The sequence below is a fragment of the Corvus cornix genome, chromosome 7 (genome assembly GCF_000738735.6).
Source record: "Corvus cornix cornix isolate S_Up_H32 chromosome 7, ASM73873v5, whole genome shotgun sequence".
Lineage (NCBI taxonomy): Eukaryota > Metazoa > Chordata > Aves > Passeriformes > Corvidae > Corvus > Corvus cornix.
In genome coordinates this window covers 5,483,876-5,502,479 of record NC_046337.1, presented here as the reverse complement: position 1 = coordinate 5,502,479, position 18,604 = coordinate 5,483,876, and the positions used below count along the sequence as shown (strand labels likewise).

The 18,604-nt window shown below is 37.9% G+C and overlaps 1 protein-coding gene across 2 annotated transcripts in view; it reads left to right on the top strand.

Moving 5' to 3' along the window:
- SPOPL (speckle type BTB/POZ protein like) overlaps window positions 1–14,963 on the top strand; it is a 33,394-nt gene extending 18,431 nt beyond the window's left edge. Inside the window, exons 5-11 of one of the 2 annotated variants that reach the window (XR_005602330.1) lie at window positions 1,084–1,211; window positions 5,221–5,398; window positions 5,493–5,548; window positions 7,077–7,199; window positions 8,402–8,544; window positions 8,629–8,787; window positions 10,728–14,963. Coding sequence is in view for 1 of the 2 variants with exons in the window: in XM_039554989.1 (XP_039410923.1) it covers window positions 1,084–1,211; window positions 5,221–5,398; window positions 5,493–5,548; window positions 7,077–7,199; window positions 8,402–8,544; window positions 8,629–8,682; window positions 10,728–10,872 (827 nt within the window). In the remaining variant the exon portion in view is untranslated. The remainder of the gene's footprint in view (window positions 1–1,083; window positions 1,212–5,220; window positions 5,399–5,492; window positions 5,549–7,076; window positions 7,200–8,401; window positions 8,545–8,628; window positions 8,788–10,727) is intronic. The other variant, XM_039554989.1, reaches the window with a different exon arrangement.
- The last annotated feature ends 3,641 nt before the right edge of the window (window positions 14,964–18,604 follow it).

Here is an 18,604-nt window from a genome sequence, read left to right as displayed (position 1 = left end):
CTTTTATTACAAACTTCTGACTTAAACTTTTAAATTGCTTTTTGGAAGGCTGAAGCATCTCTGCATACAGCAAATGAGATGGTGATGTGTTTTTTGCCCAGCTTTCTTGGAATCAAAGGAAAGTTCTTTCTTAAAGAACTCGTCATGAGATCCCTCCCCACTTCCCCCTATGGTCTTATTTCAGAAGTATTTTTTGCTGTCTTAATTTTGAACAGTCTTTCTAAATGTAATTCAGAATGTGCTTTATTCTACTTAGATTCTCAAAGCCATTTCCAAATAACCTCTTTCTCCTATTTGAGTTAAAGTATATGGTGCTCTTTCCTTTGGCTAATTTGCGGATCAAGTGGCCACTTTTCAGTGAACCAGCCATGTAAAATGTGCGATCTTACTGAATTTACATGTGTTTGCACTGAGATGACTGTGGGAATTCTTTTTTGGCTGTGAACATTAGAACTGGGAAAAAAAAAAGTTGTGTGGTCACAGCAAATCTGATGGATTAAAAAAAAATTCTCGTAACTAGGGCTAAAAGGTAAATACAAGTAATATCTTTTAATGACAAAAAAGAGTTTACTGCTTGAAATCTTTTATTTCTGTTTTGCTATTTTAATGCTTTTACTGTATTTTAAACTAATTTCAACCTGTGAAACAAGATTTTCCGTTTCAGGAAGAAGTCAAACCACATTGTTATGACAACTGCAGAGCGTTGTCAGGATGGGTTTGTGGTGACAAATTCATTGTAATGGTGCTTCCCTCCGAACAATTCCTGTTTTGACACATTGGCTTTCTTAAACACTCACTGAAAAAACTCCTTTTGCTGGATGGTGCCAGAGAGATCTAAGGAGATGATATGGTTTGAATTGCAAATTGTGCTCTACTAAGTTCTATCAAGTGTTTTATAAAATAACACTATTACAATATTAAAAAGGTTTTAATCCGTTCTGTGTTTTCTAGAAACGTGACATGTGATCCAAATGTGTGAAATTGATTCATTTTTTTATTAACACTTAGCCTTGATGTGGAATGAGGTGTTATTTGTTAATATTTTCCTTTAACTTGCTGTATTTGTACACAATTTTTTATCAGAAAGCCAAAGAGCGTATCGATTTGTGCAAGGCAAGGACTGGGGGTTTAAGAAATTTATCCGAAGAGATTTTTTACTAGATGAAGCTAATGGTCTTCTACCAGATGACAAGCTTACATTATTTTGTGAGGTGGGTATTCATTTTTAAGTAATAAAATTTTAAATAAAATGTTTTCTGCTCGAATAAGTAGAGATTTATGTTTATTTAAGCAGTAACATGCTCTAAAATTGTCTTCTGAAATCTAGAAGCGTGGTAAAATATACATTGCTTTGTCTGCATTGCATTTTTTTCTGTTTTGGTGCTTGTACACTGAGGTGTAGAATGTTGAATTGATCACTTGTAAACTGCTGGACTTCTCCATGAACTTGTCACAGTTACATCAGAATCGACTGTAGAATTATTTATGCCAAAGGTGGCTGGTGTGTGCTGTCTACAGAAATGCTGTTTTACTGAGGTCACTTTTATTTAAAGAAGTTGTGTTTGGAATTAGAGGATTGGTTTTCACTGGATAAGCAGAAGGAAATGTTCACATACTGGTTCACATTATAAAAGAAAACCCTACTAATGGTCAGAATCTATATTCCTGTAATATCCTAATTGATGGCTTTAACCAATGAACAGGTCTTTCCAGTAAATCAAACACTTTATTTTTGGGCTAATTGTTATATTTTGTTTTCTGAGCAAATGCAAGTATCTTCTAGAAGGTGTGTTCGATACTGAAAATTAATATTGAGAGCTGTGGTATGAATTTAACTTCACGGTGTATTGTGGGTCCGTTCTTCTATAATATCATTTATTTTCATAAGCTAAATTTTCATATTAAATTTAAGTAAAAAGCTTAGTGTTAAAAATGGAAAGTAGAGAAAGTAGCAGTGTAAGTGGACTGTATGTTGAATATACATTGGCTGGTTATCTGGGCTGCCATAAAGTGATTAGTGACTTAGGAGGATGATAGATGCTCTAACTGCTAATAAGTTTACTTTGATCTGTGTATTTACAGGAAATGTGTAAAATTGTCTTGGCAAGATTACAATTTAATTATATGTCATTATGCTGGGTAGGAAGAATAATTGAAATGTGGCCCTTGAGACTAGATATTGCAAATATAGTGCATCTTATTTTCACTTAGACAAGTTAAATTAGCTGCATGATAAATTAGTTTTGAATACAATTATTTGGGTGATAAAAGCAGATATAACAAGTGTTTTATGGTTCTGTAAAGATACTTTTGAGTATTTTCTCTTCTTAAGTTGTCCTCTTAATGAACACTTTGATGTAAATGAGCAGCTCTTAAAAGTAGCATTTGGTTTTGGAATAGATCACTCTAATTTTAGAGATTAAGTTTGTTTAAGAAATGTAAGTAGAAGAAATACTGAATTTTCCACAGAGAACACTGTTACTTAAATTCTGATGCTAATCACTGACAAAATGTCTTGATGTTTTAATGTGAGTGGTTTTTGTGAAATGTTGGACCTACTGTGATTATAAATGTGGAATGAAGTAAAACATTTAGTTGTTCACAGCAAGTGTGTTAAAATAACTTCTGGCTTGTTTCAAGGTGAAGGAAAAACTTGGAAATCCAAATATTTTGAGAATTTCTTTCTTTGGATGTGTGATACCAGCTCTTCAGCTGTCCTTAGAAATGACAGGTGTTGTTTGAAGGACCTGTTTCTATAGACAAGCCTGAAGTTTTTGTCCTTTCACAACTTAACTGTTAAATTCCAATTTCCATGTTTGCCTTCCTACTTGTTTCCTGTTTGGAAAACTGGCTTACCACGTCTTAAGCCTATATTGCACTTGGCTTGATAAAACTTGTCAGATGTAGCAGGTATTCAGTGAAGGTAACTGATCACTGACTGTTGGTTGGCCCTTCTTCCTGTTGGGTTGCAGGAAGATTATTTGGTTGTCTTTGGCAGCAAAGATACTCATTCTGTGTTGCCAGAGGTTTTCAAGATCATCTGGATATGTCCTTGGATTGGAACCTGAAGGGTTGATAAGTTTAATACTTTGTGAAGTCTGGTGCTGCCACCAACAAGTGACCTAGTGGTTAAATACAACCTCAGTGTTGTAGACACACTGTTCTCTGTTTGACTGAATTCTCCCTTCCCATATAATCCAAAAGTACTGAAGCCTTGCAGATGTTCCATTTGCTAATGGAATAGCATATTCTCTGCTATCACAGATCTCTTACCTGGCTTAGTAGTCTCAGGAATCACTTATATCACCCTTACTATTGGATTACCACAGATTCAAAATCAAGAAAATCACGGACATTATCCTTGTTAACTGTCATCACACAGAACTTGTTTGAGTTGACAAGTTTTCGGTAGTTATATGGGATTAACTTAGTTGGATTTCAGCTTTATTTAAATTAATTATAAATAGTAAGATTAATCTTTAAAAGACAATACATGCCAGGCCACTTGGATGGGAGAGACTTGAATTAAAACCTTGCTTGGGTTATATATCTTAAGAAGATGATTTGTAATAAATGCTTGTGTTGCACATCTCTCAATAAATACTAGAAGCTATTCTAAACCAGAAGTTTGGAAGGTCAGAAATCAGTTTAAGTGCACTTAGAGTGTGTAGGTGACTTTCCCTAGACACTGTCTGTAGCTAACAAAATGATGCTGTGTGGACAGCTGGGATCATGAACTTTGAGTCAAGGCTCTGGAAAAGCATAACTCTCCTCTGGCAACAGAAGATGAGCTTGGCTAAGCTAAAACTTCTTTTGTGTGTATGAATATCTCCTGAAATCACTGTGTATGGAAACTGGGAAATAGCTCTATAGATTTTTTGCTGTTATAAATGTACAGTCTCACTGTGAAAGGGAAATTTTGCTGTGCTTTGGGTTTCTTCTGTTTTTTTTTTTTTTTAAGGTGGAAGAATGTAAAGGAATTTCTTGTATTCACAAGGGGGTATGAGACGATACAGGGAATTAGGCAGTGATTCATATCCCCAAGCTGCTGTCATAATTGGATCATCCTCCTCCTCTTCTGGTCTGGAGTTTGGTTTGCAGTGCTCAAACTTTCTGTGAAGCTTAGCTGGGCTGTTTTTGCTTTATCCCAGATTTATTCCAGATGCCTTTGGAAATCAACCAAAGCCCTGATCCTAGCAGTATCAGCATTTTCTCTTAATATGTAATCCTAATTTTCTGTATTTGAGAGATGAAGTGATCAAGATGTTGTAGTATGGCTCTTTACAAAGGTTTTATTCTCAGGTTGTGCTCTCAGACAAGAGAAGCAAAACCTGCTTAGCTCTTCTGTTTCCCCAGCATACTGATTAAAAGGACTTAGTATGTGAATACAACTGAAAAAGCAGCAGGGAGTGCTGCTGTCCTGTTTACTTCCTATATGAAAGACTTAAACATGGGGAATAATGGCAGAATATTCACTTCAAAAGCACATATTTCAGTTTTCTGAACTGGTTCTGTACAGAAGCTACATCCTGTGAGCATGCATTTCATTATTGAAGTTACCTACTACATCTTGTATTTTGAAAGTAACGGCTTTTAGTCTTGTTTGGAAAACAATTACTTGTGATTCAGGCCTCACCTGGACTAAGTAAAATGAAAACATGAAGGAGCTGTTACTTGCACTTGGTTTGCATTATCACACTGCAGGTTATACATAAACGTAACTGTCAGTACAATAGGGATATCTTATTAAAAAATCTGTGGGTTGTTCTTATGAAACTATTCCGTGACCATGTGATCCTGATGGTCTGTATAAAAATTTATATTGTGTATATTTTGCTCGGATGTGTGTGAAGTGTTGAACTGTTAACTTAACTCTGAAATAGCATTAACTTTTTTTTGTTCCCACTGGTTTTCTAAGAACCCTATCTGTCCTTACTTACTTTGGCATTTCTGTCAGGTGGTATGTGGTATTGTGCTCTTTCTTTTTGTTTTGGTTGGATAAGTACACAATATTAGAGTCTCTAAGTGAAGCCCTGTTTGTTTAAATGTTACTTAAAAGTAAACTGTAAAGCATTAGCTTATGGTTCTGGCCTAATGCCAGAAGCTTCACTGTTTTTTGCTTTGCTTTGGAATTGTTGGAATTCTAGCAATAGGTACTGTGATTTAATTATTGTTGGCATTCAGTTATGAAGGAGTTGTCTTGCTGTGATTTTCTGTTAGGTAAGCGTGGTCCAAGACTCAGTAAATATATCAGGACAGTCTAATACAAACACTTTGAAGGTACCTGAATGTCGACTAGCAGAAGATTTAGGGAATCTCTGGGAAACAACAAGATTTACAGATTGCAGTTTTTATGTAGGAGGACAAGAATTCAAAGCTCATAAGTCTGTCCTTGCAGGTACTTTCTACTTTTGTATTGCTATTATTTTGTAATTTCAATTGCTGTAAGTTTAACATTTGATTATATTTAATAGTCACTTTTCTTGCTGCAGCACGATCTCCAGTTTTTAATGCAATGTTTGAACATGAAATGGAGGAAAGCAAAAAGGTAAGCATTACTGAAAATGTTACCTGTAAATATTTGTACCTTGTGGAAGTGGAAAACATTGCAGAAAACTTGAGGTAGTTCAGATTGAGGAGGATGAGGGCAGGAGGGACAACTCCTGAACCTCTCCTGATGAGTTCTGAGGGAATTTGTGTAGAAAGAGTGGAGAGGTGCTGGAGGATTTGGATTTTTTCAGGTGCTTGTGTCTGCCCTAGATAATGTTTTTAAACATTAGCTACTGGTGCAATTGACTGGATAATCTCTGCCCCCTTTTTGCCTCAGCTGATTGACTTGACTAAGGTTTTGCTGTAGAGTATTAAAGTGTTTTTTATGGTAACCAAGAAACAAGGGGTGAATTATGACTGGAATTAAGCCCTGAAGCAGTGGAACACTTCTTTTCATTCGCAGCTTCTGCAGGCACTTGACCTGTGTAAGTGTTTTGGATGGGTAGTTACCTAATCAGCAGAGCGCTGCCTCTGCTTTTATGCACTTGATGTCTCCCACAGCGAGGAGCTGTTTGTGTCTTTCTTGAAGAAGCATTATCAAAGATGGGTTGGTTATAGGCAGAATCCATGAAAAGGGGAGGAACTGATCACCTCACTGAAGGGCTATGATAGGTGATCATTATTTGGTCTTGAAAGCTGCAAGATGCCACTTGTGTGCACAAGTACATCAGGTGAATGTGGTGCTGTGGTACAGCTGAGGGTCACTTCTCTTCACTGAACCTCTCCAGTTTGGAAACTTTCACAGCTGGAATTGGAGCATTTTATTGAGGGTCCTGGACTGAAAGAAATCCAAGCATGTCTCAGCTTCAATAATGTGCCATGCCAGGCCCTTGCCTTCATGTTAGCACTGGATCTCCAGTGCAGCCCTACACCTGCATACTGATAGGAAACCAGACCATGTACATGCCCTGTGCCTGGGATTTTTATACTCTGGCTCTTGCTTCTACATCTTTGACATCATTTCCTACTTCATTAGTTGCTTATAGGGGATACTGTTACAGGATAGGTCAAGCCTGCAGTGCCACTGTTAGGGCAATCTTCAGCTGGTGGCTGTTCAATGTGCTGCTTTGTTTGCTCTTTGGATTCTCAGAACAAAACCTGGGCTGTGTTGACTCAGTTTAAGTCTAGCCAAGAATGGCTCAATTTGTTCTGTCTGCTGCTCTGACCTCAGATATTCCAAATACATTGTTGTTTGGTTGGAAACTCAGAAGCGTTTTGAAATATTCCTGAAAGTGTGTCTTGATCTTTATGTACAGTCTGTGTGATAGACTCCAGTTATGCATTTCTAGGAAAAAAATTGCAATTACTTTGAATTGCTGAAGCTTTTCCAGCTGGTTTCTACCTAACTTTTAAGAGCTTTTTTGATTGCTTTCGGCTTAACATTGTTGAATGTTACCTTAAATTAGTAAGGATTTTGTATGGATGGTGAATGAAGACTTGCAGTGTGCATGCAGATGATACTTGATATTCACTTGGAAATTGTAGCTAAATTCCAAAGACTTTTATTGATTCTTTTTCTTTACCAGAATCGTGTAGAAATAAATGATGTAGACCCTGAAGTTTTTAAAGAAATGATGAGATTCATTTACACAGGAAAAGCACCAAACCTTGAGAAAATGGCTGACAATTTGTTGGCAGCTGCAGACAAAGTAAGTAATTGACTCCAAAGTTCCCATACCTGGTGTTTGCTTGGGGAATGTTGATCTTAAAAAAAAAAAAAAATAAAAATCTTATTTTCAGATTGTTTGATATATATTTTGCTTTTTTAAAACATGAGAAGCAGTTCTCATCAGAAATGAAGGAAGATGGTAAAGAACAGACTTTTTTTAGCAGTAGCAGGCTGATAAATCTTTTTTTTAAAGAGAAGTGTTTCAGATATTTATTTAGTATCATATTTTTTTATAAATTGGAGACCATTAATATGATTTGGAAAATTGGTTTTTGAATAAAAAGTATATTAGTTTTTTGTATTCTTCAAGAAGTTTTATCCAAGTTCTTGAATTAACTGTGCTTCCCTAAAGTACTGCTACTTTAGAACTTTCATCTTTTTGTCTTCCCTACAAATGTAATAGTTCTAATCTTTCATCTCTTCTGTGTTGGGATCTTGTCTACTCTTAAAATTGTTGCTCTTTGAAATACTTTTTCTGCTGTGCTTTTTGAGATGAAGGGATTTACGGCAGCTCAGCAATTAAGGTTATTTTTTGAATGCTGGCCTTGATTTAGGGCGTAACTGATAAATGTAGAGACTATTATAAGGTAGAGTTATATGATTGTCTGCAATATCAGAAAATAAAAATGAAACCTCTTCAGACTGTGACATCCTTCAAAAAAGAAGCACAGTTTATTTGTGCAAAACATAATGTGGGAATGCAGTTATTTTACATCAGATTTCTTGTAGGCTATATCAAAGGTATGAGGGAAATCAAGAAATTCAGAGATGAGTTGGGACTAAAATTTGTTTTAAACAATGTAGTTTGATGAAACTCCATTGTATCATTTCTTTCCCCTCACTTAGAGATGTGAACCTGCTCAGTGCTGATTTGGTTCCTTGCTCCTCCTCCCTTACCAAGCAGACGTGAAACAAAACCTTCCAAATGAGTTATTTTTGTTCTTTTAATACAAATTTTGTCAGCAAGGTCTTTAATTAGTTTGTGTCAAGCCTAATGCTTGTGTTACACCTGGGGACTCTTCAGTGCAGCACAGTGTGCTTTGCAGTACCTGTGGGGAAGTGATTTGATGTTAAGCTTGGGAGGCACCAAGCCTGGCTGGAACTGTCTTAGGAACTGTAGGGGGATGAGGACAGAAGGAACGAGTTTGAGGAATGATTAGTGCAGTTTTTCTCTCTCTCCAGTATGCACTGGAACGGCTGAAGGTGATGTGTGAGGAAGCACTCTGTAGTAACCTCTCGGTAGAAAATGTTGCTGACATTCTTATCCTCGCAGATTTGCACAGCGCTGAACAGCTAAAAGCACAAGCAATAGACTTTATTAACAGGCAAGTAATGCTTATGAGTCTCTAAATATATTTATGTTCATGCTTGGTGTACTTTTTCAATATTAGCACAATTCTCTCTTGCAGGTGCAGTGTTCTTAGACAACTTGGGTGTAAAGATGGGAAAAACTGGAATAGCAAGTAAGTTTCCCTGCCCCACGATGTTCTGTACAAACACTGCTAAGTAGACTGCAGATCTTAAGAACTGTTGCTTCATTTCCACACTACTGAGGCCTGTCACTGACTGTAAGTAAAGTAGGATTCAGCAGATGCTACCCCAGTTATGATTGTGACTCCCCTTTTAAATGATAGGGAATGTTTACTGCCCTCCAGTGTGAGATCCTAACAATAGCTGGTTTTCATTCCCTCTCCTAGGGGCATAGTGCTGTGAGATGATGGAAGCAGCCTTTATAGAGAAAACCATTCTCTTGAGTACCCAGGTTTGTGCCTGGAGGAGTGATAACCCCAGTGTGGTTTTGAGACTTGCTTGGGTCAGTCTGAGCCTGCAGTATTTCCACAGAAAGGAGGGCAGTTGCTCTCTTTGCCTTCGGGGACGTGTTTGTGCACCTTCCCACATGCCAGCACAAGTGCTTTGGAGGCCACACAACTCGTCAGTCAGGTCCCTCTGATTCTAAGGGCTCCTGCCTACACTGGAAATAGGTTGAGACTGTGTGGCTCAGGCTCTGGCACTGATTGCAGCAGCTCCAGTGAATCACAGAGTGGAAGACAGCCAGCTTCAGGATAGCCGGTAGTAGGTTCAAACAGTCTAAGGGCAGTGGAGCACTTATTTCTTACCATCAGAGAGTCTCCAGAGAACTTAAAGGCTGTATTGTACCACTTCGTTGAAATTATTGTTTCTCCTTGAAATAAAAAAGGCTTCACAGGCATAATGATTGATCATGATGTGGAAAAGAAGTGGGGGTGAAAGGTAAATAGTAAAATACCAGTAATAGAGATAAGTCAGGATGATAACTATGTAACTACTTGATGTATTTCTTCTCAAGTGATTTGGAAGTTCCTGAGCTGACTTCTGTCGTGAATGTTTGCTAGTTAACATGCTGGTCATCTTTGCTTCAGCTGAAACATCTGCAGTAATTCAGGGAAATAATATGAGAGGGCCTGGCTTAATTTACTGACTCTGGGCACCAGGGAGTCTGAACTTTGGTATTGTTTCTCAAGGCCCTTACCTTCACTGACTTGCAGTAGCAGATTAAAGGCTTGCATTAGAAATCTGCCAAAGGTGTTTTAGAGATCATGTGGTGTAGAGGTCAGCTGATAACTTTATGCTTGATAATGTTCCTGAAACAGCATGGGGGTGCTCATGAAAGGCTTTTGAAAATGCAGAGCAATAAGAACTTGGGATTGATGCATAAGATATTAGTTCCAAATTACAAATTTATCCTGTGTCAGTGTGGCATGCATTCCAACCAATGTATTATTTTTCATGTGCGAAGTGAATTTTTTGCCTTTTTTCTATATTATTTCACCAAAAAGTAAATAACACTGAGTAAATACATATTTTTTAATCTCCTGGGTGTCAGTGTGATACTTGCTGAAATCTGTTGTTGCTTTTGTGTTAGTTAAAAATCAAGTGGCCATTGAAAGCCATTTTGTTGAATGTGGCCCATCATCTGCACTGAAAAAAGAGTGAATATTCTCAGTGTGCTCCACTGGTACTGAGCGTGCAGGCTCCCGGTGAAGGGGTCTGGAGCCAGCCAGCTAATCTGCCTTCATGGCTCTTTCTAGGAGATGAACTACATCCTTTTTGCTGCAGTTACAGCTGATTCAACTTGTCATCCTTCTCTCTCCCCAAATTGAGCATGCCCTTTTATGTAATGAGATTATCGTGTCTTCCCTTGTTTTTTGTCTCTGCACTAGACCTCATTTTCTTCCAGTTTTCCTCTTTGTTTTTCCTGAGCAATTTCAAGGTGGTTATTCTGACACAGTTCTCTAGCTGAGCTCTGGCTGGTACTGAGTAGAGCAGAACCTTTTGTCCCATGTCTGATTATATTTCTATACCCAAATTGCAAACGGCTGCTTCTCTCTGTTGGCATCCTCACTAGCACCCACAGCGTGTTCCACAATGTTTGACTGCCCTTCTGCAGCACTTCTGCCTTGCCTGCTCTTCTCCACTGTGCATTTGGTTTGTAAAATTGTGTGACTGTTGTTAATGCTTCTGTTTTCAGCCAAGCAACAGACATAATGGAAACAGCAGGCTGGAAGTCCATGATCCACTCCCACCCTCACTTAGTAGCCGAGGCCTTTCGCGCTCTGGCGTCTGCACAGTGTCCACAGTTTGGCATTCCACGCAAACGGCTAAAACAGTCCTGAAATCTTCCATGAACTCTAGAGAAATTGGACTGACTCCACTCCTCCTTGTCCAGAGGTGTTTTCACAAACCATAACAAGAGTTTTTGTTATCCGTGTCCACAGAACAGGAGCTGAAAAAGCCTATTGTTTGCTTTTCAGATGGATAATTTATGGTTTAATCCTCAGCTTTAAATTAGACTGATTACTCTAATTCACTGAAAGGCCTTAAATTATCTTCAATGACTCTCTAGTCCATATAGTCTAATGTATCTTGATTTTTTTATTATTATTTTTTAATGTGCCTTGTCTTTTTGACTAGGCTCTGCAGGATTGCACTAGCTCCATAATGCAGTAAAGTTGATAACTGAAGATTAATTTTTGAAAGGGATCTTCCATTATTTTCAGAAGAAAAAAAAAAAAAAAAGATTATAGTTGGTCCTGTGCTAACTGGAAGGTTTTGACTGGCCTCTTGTTAAAAGCACTTGAACCAGAGGCACATCATGTACCCTAGGCCAAGTGCTAAATATAGGGAGAGCCTGTTTACCTTCAGCAAATGCCTACAGGCTATTTATGGCAATATACTGCTTTGAACATAATTTATTTTTCATTGTGGGGGCAAATATGCAATGGTTTGGCCCAAAAATGTATTTTCATTACAGTTTGTAATGCTTATTGTGTGTGTGTCAAAGCTGTCCCAGCGGTGAAAAGAAACACAGAATAAACCTCTTGCTTGTGTTTCTTTCCGGTCCATCATTAGTTTACATTTAATGCAGAACTGAATGAGAGGTAAAAGAGTTCAATGTGAAAAGGAATAGTGGTGTTGTATATGGAATAAATATATCCCAGTGTGTGGTTGCATAGAAAAGTCAAGGATGCGTAGAATGACCAAATGTAAATTGAGGAAATGGGCCAAATGGATTCTGAATATGCACTTTTAATGTGTAACTTTTGTATGTTGTGTGGTACATATATATTTTGCTTTTGATGAATTAATGAGGTACAGGTAATTGTGGCTTAACTTTTTAGATACATTTTAAGATGCCCACAGCCACATGGGATTTAGTTTTGTTAGAAAAGAAAGGCATGTCTTTTTAAGACTCAATTGAAGGTGGCTATTGCAAGCTTTCATATTTAAGTAACAGAATATTTTTGCTTATTTGAAAAAGGCATGTGAATGGTGAAAACTTTGAAGGGATTTTTCCCATCTTGACGTATGTGCACAGCATCCACGAACACCTGGGGAGGCTGTGCACACATCGAGGAGTATTTCCCTGAAATGTCAGATGGTATCTGCAAGCAGAGACTTGCTCAGTCTTGCATTTCAGTTATTGTACTAGCATTGTGGATGGTATTGAAATTCTGCATAATGTGAAAAAGATGAAACATTTGTAAACTGCTTGTCATGGGCCAGTTCTTTATTATATGAACCTTAGCTTTAATATCAACATCCTCAGTGTTTGATAGCTTTGTTTACAATTGGGAGGAAAAGTCTGCAGTAGTGCACACTCTAAATGTTCCCTGAGTTCTTGCATTGAGTTTACTGTAATAGTGATAATATGCTGTATTTCTTTTTTTTTGGGGGGGAAGACTTGGGTTTTGCAGTGGGGAATGGGAGATCTCACCTAGCTTATAAACCTCTTTGCATAAGGGTTTGAGTTTGCCTATTAAAAAAAGTCATGCAGGGAGGAGAGAGGAAGAATTTCAGATTGTTTCTCCATCCTCATTTCATTGAGATTCATCTGACTTGCCCTGAATTAAATTTTTAGAGGAAAGAATATATAATTTTATACTTTGGCATCTAGTAAACCACTTATAAAGGTAAATTGGAAAAAAAAAATGCCCAGTCCCATTTTGAAGACTAAAACCTCTAAATATGAATTTTTTTCTTACCCTCTAACTAAATCTTTATGATGGCTAAAGTGTAAAATTGGAAATTTTAATCATACACAAGGCATCACATTATATATTTAGAGAGATTTATCAATTTTTAAATACTTATCTAAGATAAAGTCTCATAAGCATTCTCCACAACAGGAGGTGAAGGTGTTTATTCCAAAATTATGATGTTTTTGCTGCACTGTATAATGTGTTGGGACTACAGCTCCTCATCCTCATCACTGTAAAACTCACAGCTCTCACGTGCAAAGTGACTTGAATATTTAATGCTGTAATGATTGCCCAGGTCAGCCTGTTCTAAAGTAACAACTTACAGTAATCAGATGGAAAGCTTAAGGATTTCTAGAAATTATTTTTGTTTAAAGCCTAATAGCACACTTTGTACCAAAAAAATGTCAGACACTGTGCTGTGATATCATCTGCATCAGAGAGTGTCCCCTCCTCAAGCCAGGCAGTGTGAACCATGTGTTACCCTAACAGGAAAGAGCCCTCTGCTGATCCATCTGTTTAGATTGGACTTTATTTATTTATGTTTTCAAGTTCTGTCCGATCTTGAGAAAAAGGTAAAGCAGTTGCTGTATTCTTAAGTGAGTGCACTAATTATTCACCTCTTTTAATTACCCACATGCAGTGTTCTCACTGGAACGGGACATTGGTCATTACAACCTTCCCCTTCGGATTCAGTAGCTCGGTTTCGTTCCCCACACCTCAAGAACTTGCCCTTACAGCCTCACTTGGAAGTGCAGCAGATCAGGAACAATCTGATAATCAATGGTCAGGTTTTTCCAGGCTGAAGTCTTGGGGGTTTTTCCTAGTTTTCCCTCCAGGTTAGGAATATGCCGTATGAAGGTGCCATGTTTTGGCTTGCCAACACTACTCTCTCAGATAGATGTGAACCACCACTTCCATGCTTTTCTGGGGAGAACCCTGCATGTGTCCTGTGTGTGTGTGTGTGACTGTGTGTGTGTGTGTGACTGTGTGGTGTTTTTTGTCAAGGGTGACTTTCTAAAAATAAGGACTCAATTTGCTGTTAAAATGCTATTATGTATTATATATATATATATTTTTTTTTTCTCCATTCAAACCTCTCCTAAGGAGATGCTTTGGGTGGAAGTTGCTTCAATAAATAATCCTTATTTCCTAGTCCATTTACTGCATGCAGAAGTATGAACACATTGTGCCTTTTTAGGAAACTGTGGCAATGAAGGGAAGATTTAACAGGGTGCAAGGTCTTTGTAAAACATATTTTTAAAGGTGAAGAAGAATGCTCTTTGGTACACAATTGAGATGGAAAAGTTACAAGTTGCATTTGACCTCTGTTGCATGTTGATTCTTGCTTCCTAAATTCAATTTCACCGAGGTACAAACTACACAAACAAGTGGAATAAGTATTACAGATACAAGTTGAGTAATGGTATATTTTTGTGAAATTGTGGTAATTGCTGTTACAAGATAAGTGTATGTCAAAACGTGATAATCATGGATACAAAGTTACTCTAGTTCTGATGTTTTTCTAAACACTGAGTATTTAGTATAAAATTCACCTTTGCACAGGAGATCAGTAGAAGACCTACATGGAGATTGTATTCCTTTTAAATCCTCATGGCAAGGCTTCTCCCTTGGGAGAATAAAAGCCATGTGCAGTATTTGAAACTGTGTTTCATAGAAGGCAGTGAATTGCAAATGTGAGGTACTGCTACCTGAAATGTTGTCAAATTTTGTCGAATTTTACAGTTGGTTAAAATTCCTAAGCTTAATTGATTTTTTTTTTTTTTTTTTGGTAATTGACAAATGGAATGTTACCTGTCCTCTTTGTCTGGTGTCGATAGCATATTTAGTGCAGAGCTCAGCTCCTTAGCTAAGCCAGGACACTTAGTCTCGTATCTTGGCTTCTGCTTACAGTAAATGGACTATGTTTGTAAAGGGAATTCACTATTTCAAGTGTTTTGCAAGGAACTTCACTGTATTTGTAACCTGGTTTTTGAAGGCTTAAGATCAATGAGTCCTATTTTAGAAGTTAAACCAGTGAAATGACTTGGACCTGTTTTGGGGTGGAAATGATAAAGAGAATTCAGATATGTAAACAGTTGTATCAAACCATCCAGCCTTTTTTTATCAGCTGATGTTAATGGTGAAATACTTTTTGTACCTTGTTGCTGAAAATATTTTTGCGTTTCAGCACATCAAGTTACAATAAAGTTGTTACTTATACAGAATGTGTCTGTCTTTATTTGTTGTGTGTATCTGCATTTGTTCCCAATGGCTGCCTTTGCTTTGAGAAAGGGATTTTACCTGCACTGTCAGTCTAGTGTAAAATATGCTGCTGTGCTTTTGGAAGCCTCTTTTGGGGAGGATCATCTTGCAGCCTTGCTCTGATCTCCATTAACTTGGTTATTTTTCTGTTTTGACACCTTAAAGCTCTGAACATCTTAACTTGCCTACCTGAGAAGTGTCTCCCTTTACACAGACTCTGACAGGACTGGTGGGAAGAAGAGTTGCTGCTGTGGTGATGAAGATGGGCTTGGTGGGTTTGAAATCTGCTTTCTTCTTCCACCTACCGTCAAAACCCGTCATCCTTTGTCCTGCCAAAGAGCACAGGCTGCTGATGAGCACATCCAGCAGGAATGCTGCTGGCATTTGTTACAGGAGGAGTGGTATGTAAGAGTAATCTGTATGGGGAGCTCAGGGGTTTGATATGGTTATAAATACCTTGCAGTGGTATGTGGGACTATTGATAGGCTGCTCTGTGGATGTCACTGTGGACATGCTGAACTCCTGAAAATGCTCATGTCAAGGTAAGTTATTTCATTAAAAGTGTGTGGCTGGGTAGGTCCATGCAAAATTCTCCAGGTGTGCTTAAAACATGCATCACTTAATTGACTTAAATGATCCAGTCTAAGATTCCTCCTGGGGTTTATATCAACAGTGGCATAACTCACACCCACAGGCAGCTCAGTAACCTCTGAGGGGAACAGGACTGGCTACCACTGTGAGTGGTATCAGAATTATTTAAGCAATCCAAATGTTTGATCTGAGCTTCAAATTCCAGGTAAAAAAAGAATATTAAACTTCATTATTTTTCTTTTTAGAAGGCTATATTTTTATCCTTTCTGAAGATGATTTTCTTCAGAGTTGTTTATCTTGCATCATACAAAAGTTTTGTTATTCAGCAAAATTGATTCAATGAGCATTGATTTAAAAAAACCACCTGTTTTCTTTCTATAGTGAATTCCAGTTTTTTGTGTGGAAACTGAGCACATATAAAAAGCTTTTTCTCCTTTTAGTTGAATATTGTTGAAAGTATTTTACAGTGTTGGTCCAGTCCTGTGTATGTCCTTCTCTTTCTTTGAAAGGGAAAAGCTCACATATTGAATCTCAAGTGGTGATAGAGGCTGATAGCATAAAAACCATCTCTTGCTGTACAGAATTGCCTGTCCTGCCACGTGCTGAAGAGGTGCTTTTATGTTGAAGTATTTCAGAGTGCAGCCTGAGCAGTCAGGTGAGAAATTAAAGTTGATTAAAGTGAGTCTTTGTGCCATATTCCAAACTTCATAGTATTAATGGTTTTCTGTGTTTTAGGTGACTTCAGTTACAATTACTATTCAAGGTGGAATATTACCCATTCCACTACAAATTTTACTTGCCAGGTTTATTAAGTAAATTGGATTAAAGATCCAGCTGCTTCCATTACACACAAATAACTTTGCTCTTAACATTGTGATAGTGTGCTAACAGAGGAAATGCTCTTAATTGCCACTTAAAATTAGTCTTGAACAGTTTATTTTTCTGCAAACTTCTTGGCAATTTTCCACTAGAAGGACGTGTTTTTTATTGTCAGTTTTGAAGATTCCTTCTTTGTACTCTCAGAGAAAGTTGGAAAAAATACAAGGAGTTGAGTGAAGCTCAGATGTGTGATGCACAGGAGTTGCTTTTTCCATTTCCAGCACTGCACCAAGGGAAAAAAACCTGGCCCAGGCCCAGCTCAGTGAGAATTCTTGAGTGCTTTGGAATGGCATTCCAGGGGGTGTCAATAAGTTATATTTTAAACAGTATGTGAAGCTGGTGCTCTAAGTGTAAAACTAGGTTTCTCATGAGTCATGTATAAAGAGCAGAAATGAGCTTGTGGTTTTGAGACTCAGGAGGGAAAAACAACTTTGCAGAATTTGCTTGGCCTTGGCTTATAGAGAAAGTAGCAGGAGTGTTTTGAGCTCTTGGTTAAAGTGTTCTGAAGCAGCCTCAGAGCTGCAGCAATACCTGGTGATCATCATCCCATCAGGCAGGGAGCAGGGGCTTCTTTGAAAATGTTACCTGACACCAACATTTTTGTCTTGCATTCTTAGCAGAGTTTGGAGCATAACAATATTTTCGTGCAGGTGCTGTGTTTCAATCAGGGGTAGGTGTATAATGAGTGGAAATCTCTGCTTTGCCCAACTTATGCATGTTTCATGCGTTGGCAGTGATAGTCATGCAGAAAATAAATTATACCATGTCAGACCTGGTGCTGCTGATCAGAATGGAGGCAACTGGTACTGCATTTTAAGCAGTTACAGTTTTTGACTTCCCACGTTTCTCCCTGCAGTTGACTGAGCCGTTTCAGTTAAAAAAGGTAAATTTTGAAGCGTGTGCAAAAACATTCTAATAGGGTGAAATTTTTAAGCATAGAAGCTCGAACTCCAGGCTGACCTATAACCTTAATTGCCACATAAGCTATTCATATTTTCCATATTTTTAAGTTGGTGACTTTTCTGTAAGCTTTGAAATTAATTTTATGTATTATGTATACAATTTTCTAACCCAGCTGTGTTTGTTGAGTCTTGAAATTTTAAAACAAACCACCTACTTGCTACTGAAGTGTACAGCTAAAATGTTTGCCTTCTGTGGCCAGCAAAGACTTAATCTTGCCTCTGGTAGTTGTGCCATCCCCAGATTAAGAGCTGTGGTGGTCTTTGTAAAGCCCACACCATATGTTTTTAAATGGAGAAAAAAATGTCAATTGAATGGTGGAACTTGTCCCTGTCACCTCTTGCAGATGGGCTGCTCTTGTCAGACACACACATGAGGGAGTTCTTACACCACCAAGCCCTCATTCCTCCCTCACAGCAGGACTGGGGGTTATCGTGCTGGGTCAAGAGTTTGTACCAACTCAACTCAAATGGGGGAAGATTATTCCAGGACCACAAATAAAGGGACATAAAGTATTTGCATATTTATTGGCTGTTCTGGTCAAGATGAATTTGAGGTGTAGGTATGGAGCAGGGTGGATATTTTTTGAATGCAGCTTTTCCTTCAAATGCCTTGCTGTTCATCTCTTGTGGGTTTTTTGAATGTGTGCTGGCACCTCTCAACTACTGTAAATAAATACTAGATATCTGGTGGACCTGCAAATGCTTTATAGTGAAATTCCAGCAAGTTCAATTTTGCTGATTTAAAGAAATGGAGATGCAAATTTCCTTGTGACAGGTCCTTTTAGCAAAAAATGTGTGGTGTCAGATGTAGTTACTCTCAGGACAAACTATAACAGGGGTTAAATTGTGTACTAGGTTAGGAAAATATGCAGTATTTTACCAGTAGTGCTAGAATAGCAGGCATCTACTTCTGACAAGCTGACAGACCAGAGAATTGAAACTTAATGAATCTTAATGCTTTCTGTCATGTACTTCAATTTTCTCAAATTATTTCTCCAATTAGTTCTAGTCTTCGTGAAAGAATGATTAATGATAATTAATGCATTCTTATAATTTGCATATTCAATCTCCAGTGTTTCTAAAAAAATACAGATTTGTGTATGTGGGTGAGGCTGGTTTGTCTGTTACTTCTTTGGGGCGCTGGGGTTTTTCAGATTTTCAGCTTTGTATTT